General features: G+C 39.3%; 1 protein-coding gene across 5 annotated transcripts in view; it reads right to left on the bottom strand.

Annotated features, from left to right (window-relative positions):
* Window positions 1–429: 429 nt before the first annotated feature.
* The window catches only part of ALCAM (activated leukocyte cell adhesion molecule), a 192325-nt gene continuing 172755 nt past the window's right edge, over window positions 430–19999 (bottom strand). For 4 of the 5 annotated variants that reach the window (XM_033941484.1, XM_033941486.1, XM_033941487.1 and 1 more), the window contains exons 14-16: window positions 14749–14866; window positions 3387–3502; window positions 430–3279 (exon numbers count right to left, since the gene is read on the bottom strand). In XM_033941484.1, coding sequence (XP_033797375.1) covers window positions 3415–3502; window positions 14749–14866 — 206 coding nt within the window. In that variant the 3' untranslated portion in view covers window positions 430–3279; window positions 3387–3414. The remainder of the gene's footprint in view (window positions 3280–3386; window positions 3503–14748; window positions 14867–19999) is intronic. The other variant, XM_033941485.1, reaches the window with a different exon arrangement.

Raw genomic sequence — 19999 nt, forward strand, 5'->3', positions numbered from 1 at the left:
TCCTACATTGATGCTACTAGTAGGTTTTACCGGAGTAACTTTATTCAATTAAATCCAATTCAGTGTTTATGCCCATCAAAGGTAGCCTACATGCTAATGTGTTTATTGTATGACAAAGTCTAAAGTTTTCTTTTGTTGTTGTTTTTATTTTTTTTTTTAAAAAAGCAAAAGAGAACATTTTTATAACATGGGGCACTATGATTGGCAAATGTACTGTAAATCAGTTGCTAATGTGTATTTTCCACACACCAAAGAAAACAATATATATTTTACTTTATATATAAAGTAATCTTTTGTGTTCATGTTTTATTTTGGAAAACAGGAATTAAAACTTGTAGCTCTTTTAATAAGAAAATTAAAAAAGATTTCACGGTATTTACAGAGATAACAATGGCTGAGCCATGCAAAACAAATGACTTTGGTTTTTTCCTGTTTACTTTGGCTTATTTTTTACTTAAACTATTGTTCCCTTAACAAATAAAAATCTAGAGGCAATTTAACAAGGATAGCTTAAATTTAACATCTTTCCCCCCTATTATACCATACAGTAGAAAGGTAACAGGACATGTTATATATTTAATCCATGCCAATGCACTATAGGAAGTTTTTATTAAGACATCAGTCACTACTGCCCAGACATTGAACATTTTACAAATTTACAATTAACAGTGAAGGTTTTCCCCAAATGCAATGGCAAAAAAAATCTTTGCCTATTTCAGATTTGCTTGTTTTCAGTCCAATGCTATAAAATACTGATTATTCATTCTTAATGGTTATATGTATCTTTAAAGCAGCAGGTCTAGATTTCTGTACGATTCCTTTTTTGTTGTTTTCTTTTTAATTACTTCTTCCTTTTCTTTACTTTTATCTAGTTTCTGATGCACTCTTATAATAATTACACAAAGGTGTATATCTAATAATTACACAAAGGTGTATATCTCCCCTCTTCCCAATTGCCAGGCTCTCTTGAAATTTAACCAGTGGAGAAAAGGAGAAGAATATTCAGATTAATTTTAAAAAGTGCCATTTGTTTAAAATGGAAACTGACATTGCTCTAAACATCTAGTGCTGCTGCTTTTAAAGGGTTAGCTGAATTCTTGTAACTGTTATTGACATCTTTCCTGTTACATTCTCCTGAACAGCAAACTTATATTTTAGCAGAGGAACCAGCAAAAAGTTTGTTGACACTTGCCATAGTAGCTCAGTGTTTCTTCATGTTCTTATTCTAAAATGTTTTGAGAATTTACAATGTTTTATAATAAATTTACAAATTTCATTCTTAACTAAAAATACATAAACATTTGTTACATTTGTATGTAGTGTTTGATAAATTAGATATCAGTTAAAAACACTTGCTTTTTTTTTTTTTAGGTGCATTCAATACCTGTGGTGAAGTTAACAAAACACACCCGCATATATACACATACACACACACAAAATATAGACCTTCCATTAACTTGAAGGTGGGGGAGAGATACTGTTTTTTATAATGGCCACTGTTATAAAGTTTCTGCTTATGACTGACATCTTTGAAATGAATAAAGGCATTTTAAGGCAGTGAAATAAAGTTCAGAATTCCAGTCATTCATAAGTAATGGAAATATGAGAATTACATTTTCTAACCTGCTATCAGTAAAATATTTTGCTGGTACGGAACATTAGCAGCTTGAGGCAAGCTGACAAGAAATTTGGCTGTACGGTCTACTCTAAAGTGTGACTTATTTTTGTAACTTTTCCAGGCATCAATCAGAAAATTTTGGTCTTAGTTTAGAATACAGAGCATACTTTTCGCCCTCTTGTTTATTGTAATTGAGAACCCCTCTCATTCCACCAAAAAAAAAAACAAAACACCCCAAAACACTTTATTGTACACAATCATATTATGCACTCACAAGTGCAAACTGTACAAAAGAGGCTTTTACTGATAGCAACCAGAATTAGAAAGGTACCGATGTAATAAAAATAATTATAACATTACACTATACATCAGATTAACAGCAACTCCCAGAACAAAGCCTTACAGTGTATAAAAATAGCTACGTAAAAAAATTTACATAAAAGGCAAAACAAAGAGATTTTCAGTGCAGACATTTACATAAAAAATTAAACCGAATACAACATGGTAACCTATTCTCATGGCGGTCAGAATTTTTTGTACCGATTTCTTTGAGCTGATTTGGTCTAACATCCTGGGACCGGGTGGTAGAATGAGCTGCTGAACACTTGAACCATGAATAGCTGTAAATTCTTTGTATGTGCCTTAAATATAATCCATGTTCATGCTTCAATTGGTCTATATGCATTTCTCTGAAAATGTAAAAAGTCATCAGCAATTTGTCAAGATTAGCAAAAATCCTCCTTTTGTGTTAGACTCAGCTTTAATAATCCAAGGAGATCTAAAGAAAATACCGGATTTCATTTTGAAGCAAACCATTTAGCACTAGTAGAAAGATGAAAGCAAATTTCACTAGAAAGTGGCAAAATAGTGTAAATATCCAACCCAATTATGCTTCATGATTGTAAAAGTTCTTATAGAAATGTTAAATTAAGCCATTCGGTAATATTAGAGGTTTATTAATAGGGGACACTATTATCCCCCAAATGCAGTAATGATGGTAGAATTGTTCCACAAATATGTTGTCACCTTCAACTTTCTCTGTTTTGGGGAGAAAAATTGTAATATTGGATATAAGTAGCCAAAAAACTGGGAGACTGAGGAGTCTATTTACAAAAACGCATTAATATGCAAAATTAATATATAGGCCCCATTGAGGCTACTAATTAAGCACATTAACATATTAGTACATTTTTGTTTGACAGAGATGTTGCTTTCAAATACTTAGCTGCCCTGAGAAAATTAGACTTGTATCTATGTATACATATACACTGAATATATTGTTCTATCATGCAGACATTTTTTTTAAAACCCATGACCTAAATGTTTAAAAGTGCCTCTCCAAAATCAAATTAAAATGTACACCAAGCTGCAACAAGTGAGCATCACCACATAAGCATAACCTGAAGGCTTGTACTGTAGGTGAATCAGCTGTTCTGATAGTTGACTTTATTCCACACCAACAAGACCAATACTGTATAACACTCTACCATACCATACCACTGTTATAAAATGCCGGATGAATATATGTTTCTGGTACTAGTATCACATCATTTGTCAATGAAGACTGGATGATGGAGTCATTAGAACAGGAAGTACAGATTTTAGCAGAAGTGTTTTCTGGGATGACAAACTTGGCAGCCTTGTGGTGATAGAAATATGCTCTGGCAGGCAAAAACAAGGACATGACTTAGGATGACTGAGCATCACAGGTATCTCTAAAATCATAGTACATGAAGAGCTCAGAATCTTTCCATATATGCATACTGACCTGGACTAGTCACTTGACATTATTTTTCTTAAGCTTCTGATTTATGATTATTTTCTTCTAGCTTTTTATTTTCTTCTGTATTTCCAAGTTCTTTTCCTACATGTTTTGAAGCTGATCTGGAATTACAAGTACAACCCCCATATGACTCTATTAATAAAATTAGATTTCATTACAAGATAATTCTAAGGTTTCATGACATAATTAGACAAAGCTATAGTATACATTTTTTAACACCAATGCAAGAGGTAACATCAACCATCTGTACTAATGCAGCAAAAATATCCAACGTTGGTGTACAGTTAAATAATGGCATGCTCAGTGGCGTTAAATTAAATAAAGTTAACTACCTATAACCCAACGGACAGAAAAAATTATATCTAATCATCACTATTGCATGAAGAATGCCCACACTTCAAAAACCAGAATTTGATAAAACTTTGTACTTATTTAATCTATATATATAAAATCGGAGGTATGTATGTGTGTATGTATGTGTGTGTATGTGCTGCGATCATGCAAAAACGGCTTGACCGATTTGAACGAAACTTGGTATGCAAATCCCTCACTACCTGGGATGATATGTTCTGGGGGTCTCGCGGCCCACCTGCACACGTGGGCGGAGCTACAAACATAAAATCAGATTTCACCCATTCATGTCAATGGAAAAAATGTAAAAAGCTGCCATTCTCACAGTAATTCAAAAACGGCTTGACCTATTTGAACGAAACTTGGTATGCAGATCCCTCACTACCTGGGGTGATATGTTCTGGGTGTCTCGCGGCCCCCCTGCACACGTGGGCGGAGCTACAAACAGAAAATCAGATTTCACCCATTCATGTCAATGGAAAAAATGAAAAAAGCTGCCATTCTCACAGTAATTCACAAATGGCTTGACCGATTTGAACGAAACTTGGTATGCAGATCCCTCACTACCTGGGGTGATATGTTCTGGGGGTCTTGCGGCCCACCTGCACACGTGGGCGGAGCTACAAACAGAAAATCAGATTTCACCCATTCATGTCAATGGAAAAAATGTAAAAAGCTGCCATTCTCACAGTAATTCAAAAACAGCTTGACCGATTTGAACGAAACTTGGTATGCAGATCCCTCACTACCTGGGGTGATATGTTCTGGGTGTCTCGCAGCCCCCCTGCACATGTGGGCGGAGCTACAAACAGAAAATCAGATTTCACCCATTCATGTCAATGGAAAAAATGTAAAAAGCTGCCTTTCTCCCTGTAATTCAAAAACGGCTTGACCGATTTGAACGAAACTTGGTATGCAGATCCCTCACTACCTGGGGTGATATGTTCTGGGGGTCTCGCGGCCCACCTGCACACGTGGGCGGAGCTACAAACAGAAAATCAGATTTCACACATTCATGTCAATGGAAAAAATGTAAAAAGCTGCCATTCTCACTGTAATTCAAAAACGGCTTGACCGATTTGGACGAAACTTGGTATGCAGATCCCTCACTACCTGGGGTGATATGTTCTGGGGGTCTTGCGGCCCACCTGCACACGTGGGCGGAGCTACAAACAGAAAATCAGATTTCACCCATTCATGTCAATGGAAAAAATGTAAAAAGCTGCCATTCTCACAGTAATTCAAAAACAGCTTGACCGATTTGAACGAAACTTGGTATGCAGATCCCTCACTACCTGGGGTGATATGTTCTGGGTGTCTCGCAGCCCCCCTGCACATGTGGGCGGAGCTACAAACAGAAAATCAGATTTCACCCATTCATGTCAATGGAAAAAATGTAAAAAGCTGCCTTTCTCCCTGTAATTCAAAAACGGCTTGACCGATTTGAACGAAACTTGGTATGCAGATCCCTCACTACCTGGGGTGATATGTTCTGGGGGTCTCGCGGCCCACCTGCACACGTGGGCGGAGCTACAAACAGAAAATCAGATTTCACCCATTCATGTCAATGGAAAAAATGTAAAAAGCTGCCATTCTCACTAATTCAAAAACGGCTTGACCAATTTGGACGAAACTTGGTATGCAGATCCCTCACTACCTGGGGTGATATGTTCTGGGGGTCTCGCGGCCCACCTGCACATGTGGGCGGAGCTACAAACTGAAAATCAGATTTCACCCATTCATGTCAATGGAAAATATGTAAAAAGCTGCCTTCTCACATTAATTCAAAAACGGCTTCACCGATTTGAACGAAACTTGGTATGCTGATCCCTCACTACCTGGGTTGATATGTTCTGGGGGTCTCGCGGCCCACAACTCTATGTTGCTTGCTCAAGGGTGGGTTCACCCAAGAATTTATATGTTCTTGCTCCAGGAGGTGAAACTAAAATTGTTGTTTATAATCACGTTTTGCGTTAGTTGTATTGTATTCATTTTCTCAAATATTTCACATTATTATTTGAATATTGTACTTTTTATTAAGCTGTAAAAAAATACTTTCATTCACCACTATAAAGTATCTTTATTTGAATCCATTTACAGTGTTATTGCTATAATTAAATACCCGTGCAACGCCGGGGCATCAGCTAGTATCTTATAAATATATTATGAGCATTCCTTTTTTAATAGTCGGTCACAATTTGGCTGAAATCACATTTAAATAATTTTGATTTCATTGTAAAATACAAATGACTGTAGAAAAATAACAAGTTTATGGTGGTATATTGACATATGTACTGTCTTGACTTTATCATGGTCTGCTGTGATAGGATTTCAGCTCAGTATAACTGGACATTAATACTGTATCCAAAATTATTAATTAGGTGTAGATCAGTGGTCTCAAACTCGTGGCCCAGGGTCCACATGCGGCCCGCCAGGTACTATTTTGAGGCCCTCGGTATGTTTATCATAATCACAAATATAAAATAAAACAGTTTCTTGATCATATGTCTCTTTAGCTATAAATTACAATATTATTATTATTAAGACTTAGCCAAAAGGAAAGATTTATAAACTATAGAGTTTTACCTCATGCAAAATTGTCATCCTCTATAATAAAACCCTAAGGGGTTCATAATAAAAAAAAAAAAAGTCTAAAAAGTGGCCTAAATGGCTACTTGGACGATCAAAAAGCCTGATCGTCCAAGTACCCATAATCAAAGCTGGTTTTAGACGATCTAAAACCAGCTTAGGCCTTTCCCCTGCCACTAAACGCACATAGAGAAAAGAGGCGTGCTTAGAGGAGGGGAAAGGGCGGGCGGTGGGCGGGTCGATCAACACCTAAGCGTGTAGCAGGTATAACCAAAACCTTAGGCAGGTTGCCTAGTCGGCACTTATACGTTTTGACTTAGACGAAGTCAAAACAGATCTAAGTGCCGAAAAAGGGGCCGCTGAGCTGATCGTGGCTGCTGCGATCAGCTCAGTGGCCCCATCAACCTGCCTACCCCCTACAGCAATGATCGCGGCAGGAGAGATGCCTCATCTCCCCTACCGCGATGCCATCACTCCTCTACCCGAACTGCTGCGACCCGCGATACATCACCCCCCCCACACACAACATTGGGGCAAGAGGGAGCCCAAGCCCTCTTGCCCCGCAGCACCCCAATATTCCCCGACGACATTGGGGCAAGAGGGAGCCCAAGCCCTCTTGCCCCGGGCACCCGCGGCAGCCCCCGATTACGATCAGGCCAGGAGTGAGCCCAAGCCCTCCTAGCTTCTCACCCCCCACCCCTCTACACATTCGGGCTGCAGGGAGCCCAACCCCTCCTGCCCAGGTGGACCCCCTACCCCCCACTACAATACAGGCAGGAGGGATCCCAGGCCCTCCTGCCCTCAACACAACCCCCTCCAACGACCGCCCCCCCGAACACCCAATTGAGCCCCGCCCCACAGACCCGTGACCCCCCACCGACCCTCTGACACCCCAATCCCACCCCCCATACCTGTAAAATGTTGGCCGGACGGACAGGTGCCAAACCCGCCCGTCTGGCAGGCCAGCCGGCTACAGAATGAGGCCGGATTGGCCCAGGCGTCTGAAACCCCGCCCACAGTTGGGGCCTAAGGCGCCTGGGCCAACCAGAATAGGCCCGGGAGTCTTAGGCCCCTCCTGTGGGTGGGGCCTTAGGCACATGGGCCGGGTTGCTTAGGAAACTCGTTTATGTCCAACATTTGTGCCCTGGGTCCATCCTCTTTTCCCAAAAGCACATGAAATAGTCTCATTCATTTCCTGTGAAAAGTTTATTCAGGAGGAGTAGTCCAGTGGGGACTCATCCTAGGGAAGAGATGTTTAAGGAGACCAGCTCATTTCTCCTTTTCAGTACAGACTGCTGATCTGTAAGGTTGCTAGATGTATTCAGACTCCATGCCCGAGAGATATTCTGTGGTGAAAATCAGAGGCTAGAGGTGGATAGCAGAAAAGTTCTCCATAAGAAAATCCCTCATCTATTGGGACCTGCACCTTGATTCACTTTGCATCAGAGTAGCTTCCAGCTCTGACACACTGAATAAGAGCATTGAGGCAGCCTGTACTGAAGTAGAGGAACATGCGACTTCATATGGATCCCATGGCTCATGCCGCTTATCCCTGCTTGATGCTGCTTGAGTCCCTAATACCCTGTTTCCCTGCAAATAAGACCTATCCTGAAAATAAGCCCTAGCATGATTTTTAAAGATGGTCCTAATATAGGTCCTACCTCAAAAATAAACCCTAGTTAAGATCGACCCCCGAAGCCCCCTCCCCCCACTCGAATGTACACAACACTCCCTGACTCCATCCCTGACACTAGTGCTATCTGATGTGCTGAAAAAATTTGGACTCATCGATTCAGCAACCCCCCACCCCTGCTGCTTTAGGAGGCCTCAGAGCAGAGGTATGTCAGTCTCATGGTGGGCTTCTGCTGCATAGGGGGATTGGAAGGAGGGGTAGGAAGATGCTGCACAAGAGGATGGTTGAGAGGAGAGGAAAGATGCTGCACATGGGGTAGGGGGAGAAAGGAAAGAGGAAGAATTGGGGTGGAGGAGAGGAAGGGAGAAATAATTGTTGTACATGAAAAAAATAAGACATCCTTTAGTGCATTTTTAGGAACCAAAATTAATATAAGACACTGTCTTATTTTCGGGGAAACATGGTAGTTACGCTCCCTCTCTTTGGTCATTACCCTTCTTTGATCTTACTACCTCTCCCAATATTGCTTATTTTCTAGTATCTCAACCTACATATTTCAAGGATCCACCACACTCTAAGTAAGGATTTTGTTGAATTATTTTCTCTTCCGTGAGCAAGTCAACATTTGTCTGCCCTCTTCTTTTAGTCTTCATAACATGATTTCTTGGGTTTATTTTTTGCTATTGGAAATTGTTATATAGACTGAAAAGCATAATTATCATTAACAGATTTTTTTTTCACTTATGACACTGCCCTCCTTTTAGGGCTCCTTTTACTAAGCTGCGTTAGGGCATTAACGTGCGGAATAGCGCACGCTGAATTACCGTGCATGCTAGACCTTAATGCCAGCATTGAGCTGGCGTTAGTTCTAGCCACATACCGTGCGGTAATATCCTGTGTGCGCTAAAAACACTAGCGCAGTGTTTTTCAACCACCAGTTCAAGGACCAGTGCCGGTCCACAGAAATTTCCTGCCGGTCCACAGGGCCAGCACGTGCATCAGGCCCAAAACAGTGTTCTTCAACTGCTGGTCCACGGTGCGATCAATGCAGCGTTATCTTCGAGCCAGCTCCCTCTTCCTAACTGATTCAATGCACAAGGGCAGTGGCTCCTACGGGCATCCTGTGCCTGAACTGGAAGCCTTCTCTGACGTTGCAACGTCAGAGGGAAGGCTTCCAAATGAGGCACGGGATGTGCAAGATGCAATTAGTACTATTATGAGGGCAGGGTCTGGGGTGGAGATTGGGTAGAGATGGGCGGGGTCTGGCCCACGACTTAGCCCAGTGTTCTTCAACCGCCAGTCCACGGACTGATGCCGGTCCACAAAATAATTCTTTTATTTCTTCCGGTCCATAGGTGTAAAAAGGTTGAAAAACACTGCGCTAGCGCATCTTAGTAAAAGGAGCCTTTAGTCTAAGTAGCAAAGTAGACACTAATCCCTATAAAAATTACATAGAGCTATAAAAGATACTTTTGCAGTTGATAAGAATGTAAAAGTGAAAAATTGCCAACATTATGTGATGGTCTCTGGGGAAAGGTGAGAATGGGCAATTTATCATGTCATGGGTCCATAGGCAGTCTGAAAGTTACAAATTTGAACTTTTGTAACTTAAAAAAAAATTTCACATAAAAGGATGAGGTTTGAACTGTTGTATTACAAATGATTTGCTCTAAAGCAGTGGTCTCAAACTCAAACTCTTTGCAGGGCCACATTTTGGATTTGTAGGTACTTGGAGGGCCTCAGAAAAAATAGTTAATGTCTTATTAAAGAAATGTCAATTTTGCATGAGGTAAAACTCTTTATAGTTTATAAATCTTTCCTTTTGGATAAGTCTTAATAATAAAATTGTCATTTATAGCTAAAGAGACATATAGCCAAGAAATTGTTTTATTTTACTTTTGTGATTATGATAAACATATCAAGGGCCTTAAAATAGTATCTGGTGGGCCACATGTGGCCCCCGGGCCGCAGGTTTGAGGCCACTGCTCTAAAGGAATTCATTAAAACCTTTTAATTTTTTTTCTGTTGACTCTAGCCATCTTTTCTCAGACCTCTTCTCATACTGTATACGCAAATGAAGAACAGGAGCAGGCCAACTTGCTGCGTCAGTTTCTATAGTTATTTCAATTTACAATTTTCATCTGTTTCCGAACTGTAAACAAATTTAAGCGGAACAACCAAAGGGAATCTGATTATGAACAAGGTATCTAGTTATCCTTTAATTCTCTCGTATTGTCACACTTTTGAAGACAATACTGTAGAGTAAAAAGTAGATAGAGAAGCAACATCCTCTCCATAATGTCATTCCGAATGAGTAAGGCGTACAAAAGATCCTACAGCCATTTCCTACCTCAGCTATGGAACCGACACAGATCAGGTCACTAGACTCACTAATGACCTTCCGCAGAGCAGTAAAGACCTTCCTCTTCCTCCAATATGACCAGTCTGGTCTCTAGAATAAGCTCTGTTATTGTCTACAGTAACCTATTTGTTGTCATGACTAGTCTGTTTTCAAGCGATTGTGAATGTCTACTTGTAACTCGTTCTGAGCTTCTGGGAGAACGGGATAGAAATCGAAATAAATAAATAAATGTGTTTATTTAAATTCTATGCAAGTTAATACTATTTGTGTTCTTTAAAGTTAAACTATAGTCTTATATCTAAGGTATTTGTACAGGAGTTAAAGAGCAAAACAGTTTAATACAGATGATAAATTTTCAGAAAATTACATCAGTTGTATTGCACAGCTAATGCGTAATGATAATGTTTTTCTAATTAGGAGAATTTATTTAAGCAATAAAATCTAGAGGGTACTTGTACTAGTAGGAAGATTCTGAAAAAGCCAGCCGTTGCCAAGGTTATATGGCAGATTTTATTATGATCTAAAACCAAAGGGCACAGTTCCAGTACTGGCTGGTACGTAAAGTCATAACCAATTAAGGATTTCAAATGCAGTGCCCATGTTGATGCATGATAATGGATATGTGTACGTACTGGCTATATGCACTTTATAACATATGCTCAACTCCTTTTTTGTTTACGTTGCCATTACAATTTGGAATAATCTACCTGTTTACATTAGGACTTATATCAATTACTTAAGGTTTCGTAAAAATTTGAAAATTTTTATATCACTTGTAATATTCATGTTATGATAATATTTTAATTATTGATTGCTTTTGAATTTTCCCATAGATTTTACAGCCTCTTTGAATGTAAATCACCTTGAACCTTTTTTGTATAGTGCAATTAATAAATTGCATATTAGATTAGCTTAGATTAGACCACACACATTGCTTACTTTACTCTTTGCAGACACTCTCTATTTAGTGGAATTGAGGGCTGCCCACATTTTCTTGTAGTAGATTTTTAAAAAAATCTGTGGTAATAATGTATTGCATTTTCTTAAATTAGCATTTTAAGAAATTTAGGGATGTTTGGGAGTCATTAACAAGATACTATAAAGATTGAAAAAAAATTTTTTCTCTTAAATATGCACATTCAAGGTGGAGGGAGAGGGGTGGGGAGGAATAGTGTGGTTTTGTTGTGACTGCAATTATTGTGTTATATGTAATTATCTATATTTTTGAAATCAATATGTACTTCTTGTATTAGATATGGGGGGAAGGGGAGGAAATTATTGTATTCTGAATTGTTTTTGTATTTCAAGTGCGTTTTCTCTAGTGTTTATATTTAAATTATATGTATTGCACTATTAATGTTTGAAAATCAATAAAGAATTATAAAAAAAGGCATTTTCTAGCATTAATTATGAGTCTAATTAAAGTTCATAGTTTATTTAAAATTTGATAAAACGCTTAAAATATATTTCAAAGCGTTGTACAATTAAAATCAAAAATAAATAATGGGTAAAGACAATACTAGGACAGACAATACAAGGACAGACATACTAAGGTGGGAAGGAGGAATAAAACAAAAGGGAAGTGTGTAAGAAAATTACAATTTATTTAAAAAAAAATTAGAAACAGAGGGAAGAAACAAAGGGAAAAGATAGGGGAGAATTTTAAAATTGATAAGAAATAAAGGTGAATTAAGATTGTATAAGATACACCAAAATTGAGTCAGATTATTAATCATATGCATCTTTAAAAAGGAAGCATTTTAATTTGATCTTAAATTTAACCACGTTTTGTTCCACTCTTAACTGTAAAGGTAGTGCGTTCCAAATGGTGGGTGCTGTTACAGAGAAAATGTATGAACGACGAGTACCAATTAGTTTTAGAGATGGAACGTTAAGGGTAAATTGTGATGAGGATCTTAAAATTCTAGGGGAGTCATATGGAATAAGTAGTCTGTCAATAAATGCTGGTTCATTGGTCTGCCGGGTCTTGAAAGTAAGGAGGGCGATTTTATAGATGTTTAATGATGAATGGGAAGCCAGTGGGCATTTTTCAACAGAGGAGTAACGTGATCAGATTTTTTTGAGTTGGTGATAATTTTTATTGCTGTGTTTTGTATTAGTTGAAGTCGTCTAATGTCCTTTTGGTATAAACCTTTATATAATGAATTACAGTAATCGATTTTAGAAATTATAAGGGAATGAATTAAAATCTGGAGAGATTTAAGGTCAAGGAGAGGAACTAAAGATCTTATCATCCTTAACTTATAGAAACAATTTTTGATGAGAGCACTAATTTGAGAACGATAGGTAAGATTATTATCAATGAGAATTCCTAAGATTTTTACTGTTGAGGTAGAGTCTAATGGAATTTGATTGATAGAAATTGGTGTTATTAAGTGCTGACCATCCTTCCAAGAGACTGGGGCTGAGAAAGAAGATAAGAATCTCAGCAAAAAGAGTGGATCTGAGAGGGTGAAAATGAAAAGGTATGACATAGGGAATGGAGGGGAGCAGGAGAAGGAGAATCAGGGATTAGAAGGAATAAGTTGGTTATAGTGGTAGGAGGAGAAGAAAAGGGGATCAAAGATATGGAGAGACTCAAATCCCTCCTCCTGCACCAGGAATTCTCAACCCAATTCTTGGGACACACCCAGACAGTCAGATTTTTTTTTATCATATCCAAAATGAAAAAGGATTATGATAAATTGCATGAATTACTTCCATTGTATCAAAATTTCTCTCATGCATATTGTGGGTATCCTGAAAACCTGAGGGATGGGGTTGAGAGCCACTATCCTACACAGATTCTTTCTTGTACTTATGTTCCACAACTCTCTCAGTAACCCCTATTCTCCCTCTGTACTCCTTCACAGTTCCTCTGATCTCCTCATTCACTTTCAGCTCCCAGCCTATGGCTATGATATTGTGAACTGTGTCACCACCCTCCAGATTCAACCCAGTCTGGGCATAGGTGAAGAGGATGCATTCTGTTAGCCAACTGGATAGTATGCATCTACCAAAGACTGCTCCTATCCTGTTTGGGTCAAAAGAAACAAAAGCCGGGTAGACTCTATGAGCTTTAATTCACTCAAGATAAAAGGCTAAGACTCTTGCAGACCAAGGTGGAAAGTGCACTTTTTCCAGGATGGACACGAGGCTACAGGAAAAATATTGGAAGAACTGATTGATTAAGATGGAACTCCGACACCACCTTAGGAAGGAACTTAGATTGAATACAGAGAACTAATCTGTTATTGTGAAACTTTGTGTAAAGTGGATCAATTACTAAGGCCTGTTGCACACTGACTCTGTGAGTTAAAGTGACTACAACTGAAAACAAGACCTTCCAGGTCAGGTGACAAGAATCAAGTGGCTCAAAATGAGCTTTCATCAGTCGGAGGTCTGAAGGGGGCTTTATCAGAAGCAAATGTCATATAAAACTAATAACTGTTCACCTTACAGAGTTGTTTTTTAAAACCAGACTCAGAGAGATGTAGAAGGTATTCAAACAGTTTTTGCATAGGGCAAGAAAGAGAATCTAGGGCCTTTCCCTTGCACCAGATGGCAAACCACTTCCATTTGAAATTATACCACCTCCTGAAGATATTTAATTATATATGTTAAATCTACCATTCACTTAGGGAATCACTGAAACCCACAATTTGACAAGGGATACTGAAACATTTGTACACCAGTAACTATGAACTTAAATGTAACACATTTTTGTCAATAATGTTAAAATAAATCCTTCATTTGAGGCATGGTAAACTACATGGCTATGCTCATGTGTGGCGTCAATTTCGGGCTTCTGTGGGGGTTTGTGGTAGGGGTGGCCGAGAGCCCTGAGCTGGTCTTGGAGTTGGACTGGTGGTTTATGTTTGGTATAGACTGTTCTCAACCTTATTGATAGATGTGGGTATTGTGTTTTGTCCCTGGGGGGTGGGAAGGGGGGTATTGGTTGTGTATGGGTGGGATTTATAGTTTGTTATTCTTAGTTTGTAGAACTTGCACATGTCTCTATTGTTGATTGTATTTCTGTGAGCTGTTTTGGAGTGTGATATTTTGCTCTTTGTATTTTTGTTTTTGCATTTCATGTGCAATGACTATGTACTGTTTGGAGTGTTTTCTCAATAAAAGCTTTTCAATTGAAAAAAAAAAAAATAAATCCTTCAAAATAATAGTGCTTCACACTATATCACCAATAATACAAATGGACTACTGCTTAAGCCACACTTCCTACATGAAGTTGAATGAAAGAGATTAATAATGGATCTCAAGTGCTCACTGTTTCACTGCCACTAGAACAAGTCCCGGTGTGTAACATACATGTGAGCTATCATCGGTCCTTACACAATGTTAAAATGGCATATTTATATAGCAAAAGAACTGAACTTTTTTTTTTTAAATCTTACTTTGATTTCTTCATGTATAGCCAATAGGCAATGCCAGCAACAAGAGCTGCCAATAGAAGGCCAACCACAATTCCCACTATCAGCTTGGCTTGATCATTAACTTTTTCTTTATTTTCATCTAAAACAAAGATATTTTGTGATTAGAAATGAAATCTGTGTACACCTAAAATCACTGCTGAACATGAGCAGCAATCTAGATTGGACAGCTGTTTTTATGCAAGAAAAAGATAACAGTTCACTGTTAAAATTATGCTTCAAGGCTCAACAGAAGTGAAATGAATGGTTACCAGTCTGGTTTACATTTGATGACATCAACTCCTAAACTCAGCAAGGCTCAATAAACTATCAGGATCAAGGTGAATGACTTATGCAGACTTTTATCACTTTGAATCCCTCTTCCAATTTTATAGAAAACCCAGAAAATTACAATTAAAAGGCTACATTCTTGTCATGACATATCTGGGACCTATTTTAAGAAGTGCTATTTGAATTTCAGACATGCATACATCAACGTATAGACTTGTTTTTAAGTTTCTTCTATACAAGACTCCTGCAGGACCTGGGAAATTTTAAAAGTAATCTAAAAACATTTCTTTTTAAAGATGCTTTTAATATTTAATTAAACAGTTCTTAAACCAGTGATTTTATTATATTATACTATGCTTTGTGGTTACTTATTTCCCTATTGTATTTTCCCTTTGTTTTGCTTTCTTTATTAATTGTATTTGTTATGAGTATAATGTATAATGTATCTACCTAATGTTATTATTTAAAGTTTGTAATGTTTTGTCTCTATCTGATTATATTTTAATATGTTCATCGCTTAGAATTTGATTAAGCGATCAATCAAGAAAAATATTAAACTTGAAAGTCCCTCCTTGAGGGCCGCAATCCAGTCGGGTTTTCAGGATTTCCCCAATGAATATTGAAAGCAGTGCATGCACATATATCTCATGCATATTCATTGGGGAAATCCTGAAAACCTGACTGAATTGCGGCCCTCGAGGAGGGACTTTGAGACCCCTGGTATAGAAATATTGCTTAAAAGTCTAATCCCTGATTTTACAAAGCTGGGATATATACATTTACACTGAAAAATGTGCATCTGGCAAGAGAGCGCAGTCTGGGCAGGCCTAAAAATCAAACACAAATTTCCTATTTCAGAAGTCTATATCCAATAAAACACCTGCTACCTAGGATAACAAGTTTCAGGAAAATGCTCCTATTGAGAGGTCTCCATTGGAGGGATTAAGGGAGGTTGCTGCCTTTATCCCCTTGCGGCTGATATCCCTTTCCAAAAGCAAAATTGGCAAAGATACCGGTCTCTGTGACAGCCTCGGGGAAAGTAAGGGCTCCTTTTACAAAGGTACGTTAGGGCCTTAACGCGCGGAATAGCGCACGCTAAAATGGCACGCCCACCTCCTCTTGAGAAGGTATCAGGTAGCATGCGCTAATCCGGTGCGTGCGCTAAAAACGTTAGCGCACCTTCGTAAAAGGAGCCCTAAATGTTTTTTGCTTCTAAAATGGCTAACGAGGTTTATGCTCTGGTGCAGGGGTAGGGAATTCTAGTCCTCGAGAGCCGTATTCCAGTCGGGCTTTCAGGATTTCCCCAATGCATATGCATTGAAAGCAGTGCATGCAAATAGATCTCATGCATATTCATTGGGGAAATCCTGAAAACCCGACTGGAATACGGCTCTTGAGGACCGGAGTTCCCTACCCCTGCTCTGGCACATAAAAGTTTACCGTATGTTTCTACTTGTTGATGTTTTAGATGTTTGTTCTAAAATGGATGTGCCTGTCACAGGTACCAATGCCTAAATATCTAGTTCTAAAAAACATAACAGCAGAAAGCAAACTATACTGTTTGTACTGTGCTTATATGTTTACATATATTTCTTAAGCCAGTTGATTTAGCTACATGTTGTTAGGGAGTAGAGTTGCAAAATAGCAGTGGTTCTCAAACCCTGTCCTGGGGGACCCCCAGCCAGTCGGGTTTTCAAGATATCCCTAATGAATATGCATGAGAGAGATTTGCATACCTGTCACTTCCATTATATGCAAATCTCTCTCATGCATGGGATATCTTGAAAACCCGACTGGCTGAGGGTCCCCCAAGACAGGGTTTGGGAACCACTGCAATATAGTATAGCTCACTCGTAACCTGAGGCTTTTTCCTCTGTTTAAAGTGGTCGGCAATAGCGCTAGGGTAGTGGAGCTGTGTGAATAGGTCGCTATTAAATATCTAAATTCTCCTTGTATCTTAGTATAGGCTAGGGGCGGGCAACTCCGATCCTCGAGGGCCGTAATCCAGACGGGTTTTCAGGATTTCCCCAATGAATATGCTTTGAAAGCAGTGCATGCACACAGATCTCATGCATATTCATTGGGGAAATCCTGAAAACCCAACTGGATTACGGCCCTCGAGGGCCGGAGTTGCCCAACCCTGGTATAGGCTCTAGAGAGTGATACAGGGACAAATTTTTCCTCATCCCCGTGGAACTCATTTTCTTGTCCTGGCGAGTTCTTTTCTTGTCCCTGTCCTGTTCCTGCAAGCTCTGTCCTCATCTGCACAAGCCTCAAAACACTTTAAAATCATAAGTGTTCAAGGCTTGTGCGGTTAAGGCAGAGCTTACAGGAATGGGCCAGGGTCAGCGACAAATCTCATGGGGATGAGATGGGGAAATTGAGTTCCTGTGGGGACAGGGAAAATTTGTCCCCACGCCATTCTCTAATTGGCTCCAGGTTGGCAGATCCTGTTCTAATATATGGATGGAAATTTAAATGGCCTGACCTAGACATCTGGATTTTGATTTGTTTGTCCAGTTTAAAATGGCAGGCCATGTTTAAAAATTTTTTGTACACTGCCTTAAGCATCTGTTTTCAGTGAAAAGATGGTATATAAATATGATAAACAAGACAGCTCTATACAGCAAAGCACATAAGTCCTCTGTCTAGACTGTTGCCCTTTGAGATTAGTTTGGGCTGCTAGTATTTCATTAACAAGCAACGATACTCTGTTTTAGTCAACCTGAGCATCATTTTATGTTGCTTAAAGGATAAATAAAACAGGGAAGGTGAATCTAATAGAAAGGTCCCAATATCTATATTTTTAACTCAATAACAACAATAAAAAAATACTGATTTTCACCTGGAGCAACCTATTTCAAATTTTCTTCTGTTTCATTGGAAAGCAATTTGAGTTGAAAATACATAGTTCTGTAATATATGAGCCTATGCCAGCTCCAATATTTCAGTAAGATGTTTCATTTGAAAATGTTGCTGATCAGCAGTGAACAGAAGGTTTTTTTTCTCCCTCAAGTACAGTGGTCTCAAACTTGCGACCCACCAGATAATATTTTGAGGCCCTCGGTATGTTTATCATAATTACAAGAGTAAAATAAAACCATTTCTTGATCATATGTCTCTTTAGCTATAAATTACAATATTATTATTAAGACTTAGCCAAAAGGAAAGATTTATAAACTATAAAGAGTTTTACCTCATGCAAAATTGTCATTTCTTTAATAAGACATTAACTATTTTTTCTGAGGCCCTCCAAGTACCTACAAATCCAAAATGTGGCCCTGCAAAGGGTTTGAGTTTGAGACCACTGCTCTAGTACTACTGGATTCCCAAATACTTCTAGGTTCTCCTTGAGCATATTCTTTAAATAGATGGAAATGGTCCAACTAGGATGTGTTCTTAACACCCAAAACCATACATTGTAAATTTAATTTAGCCCTCAATGATATTACTGAAGATTTCATTTAATAACTCTCCAGCAAAACAGACATTTGTCCTGAACTTTAGATTTAAAACGACCCATACAGAATATGGGATTCTACTCACAACTTATATGTACCATAGTTTGTCTATAAAGTAATATACATTTTGCCTCACATTAACCTTAAAGTAAGCTACTGACTACAGATGTTGAAAAATAAATCCAGCACACCCACAGTAGAATAATGGCATTTCTTTAAAAATGGTTCACGGGATTAATCATGGTCAATTTTTTTTTTCATTCAATTTTAACGGGCTTTCTTCTTTCACTATCAAAAATGTACAGTTTTATTTTTAATTACAAATATGTATATCTTGTTGGGCTACCTGCTGCAATTCTTTTGGTAATATAGTAGAACCTTGGTTTACGAGCATAATTCGTTTCAGAAGCATGCTCGTAAACCAAATTGTTCGTATATCAAAGCGAATTTCCCCATAGGAAGTAAGGGAAACTTGCTTGATTGGTCTCCCCCCCTAACCGGCATCCCCTGCCCCTCCCCCCTCCCGCCCAAACAGAAGCCTTACCCCATTTGGCACCGGCATGCAGCCCACATGACGTTTTAGTGAACGAAGATCCTTCCTCTTGCCTGGGCCTTGAGCATCTGTTTGCCCCAGTGGGGCAAACTTGCAGACTGTGACTTAAAAAAATAATACAGTCAAACCTCGGTTTGCGAGTCACGATTTATGAGAATGTTTTGCTCGTCTTGCAAAACACTCGCAAACCAAGGTTTGACTTTATTATTTTTTTAAGTCACAGCCTGCAAGCTTGCCCCACTGGGAACCTAAAATGTATGCTCTTTTAGTACTTGTAAGTAACTAACACCTCCCACCTCTCCTTTTTACAATGCTGAAGTAGTGGCTGCAGCACAGCAAACACTCAGGCCAGGATTCACTAACCTGCCCGATTGGGCCCGATCCGGGCAGGTTCGACTAATTCAGGAAACTGTAACATGCAGATAAGGGCGATCGGAGGAACGCCCCCATCTGCAGGCACGGATCACACTATAGCGATACCCGCGCATGCACAGACCATCTATAGATGGTCTGAGCATGCGCGGGACCTCTGGGCCATCGGAGTTGTTTATTTATTTATTTTTTTACTGAGCGCAGCCAGGGAACTTGATTGCTGAACCTCAGAGCCGGCGATCAAGGAACTTTTGGGAGCCCGTGGTTTTAACCCGGTGGTTAAAACCACGGGCTTGCTGTTCAGGGAAGGGTGGGAGAGTTTGGGGCAGGCAGGCACGTTTGGGGGGGAAGGGGAGATCCGCACATTCATTTCTTTCCCCATGGCTTCCCCATGCCCATCAGAAGGATATAGACGAGCGGGGGCTGCAGCCTGGGGCCCAGCCAGCCCGTACAATTATAGGGGTAGTCTGGATTGCCTGGAGATGGGTGCGAATGGGTATGCCCGTGGCTTCCGGCAGCCACGGCCGTGTTCGGGGCAGGCAGGAAGGCACGTTTATGG

Source organism: Geotrypetes seraphini, chromosome 4, assembly GCF_902459505.1.
Source record: "Geotrypetes seraphini chromosome 4, aGeoSer1.1, whole genome shotgun sequence".
Taxonomy (NCBI): Eukaryota; Metazoa; Chordata; class Amphibia; order Gymnophiona; family Dermophiidae; genus Geotrypetes; species Geotrypetes seraphini.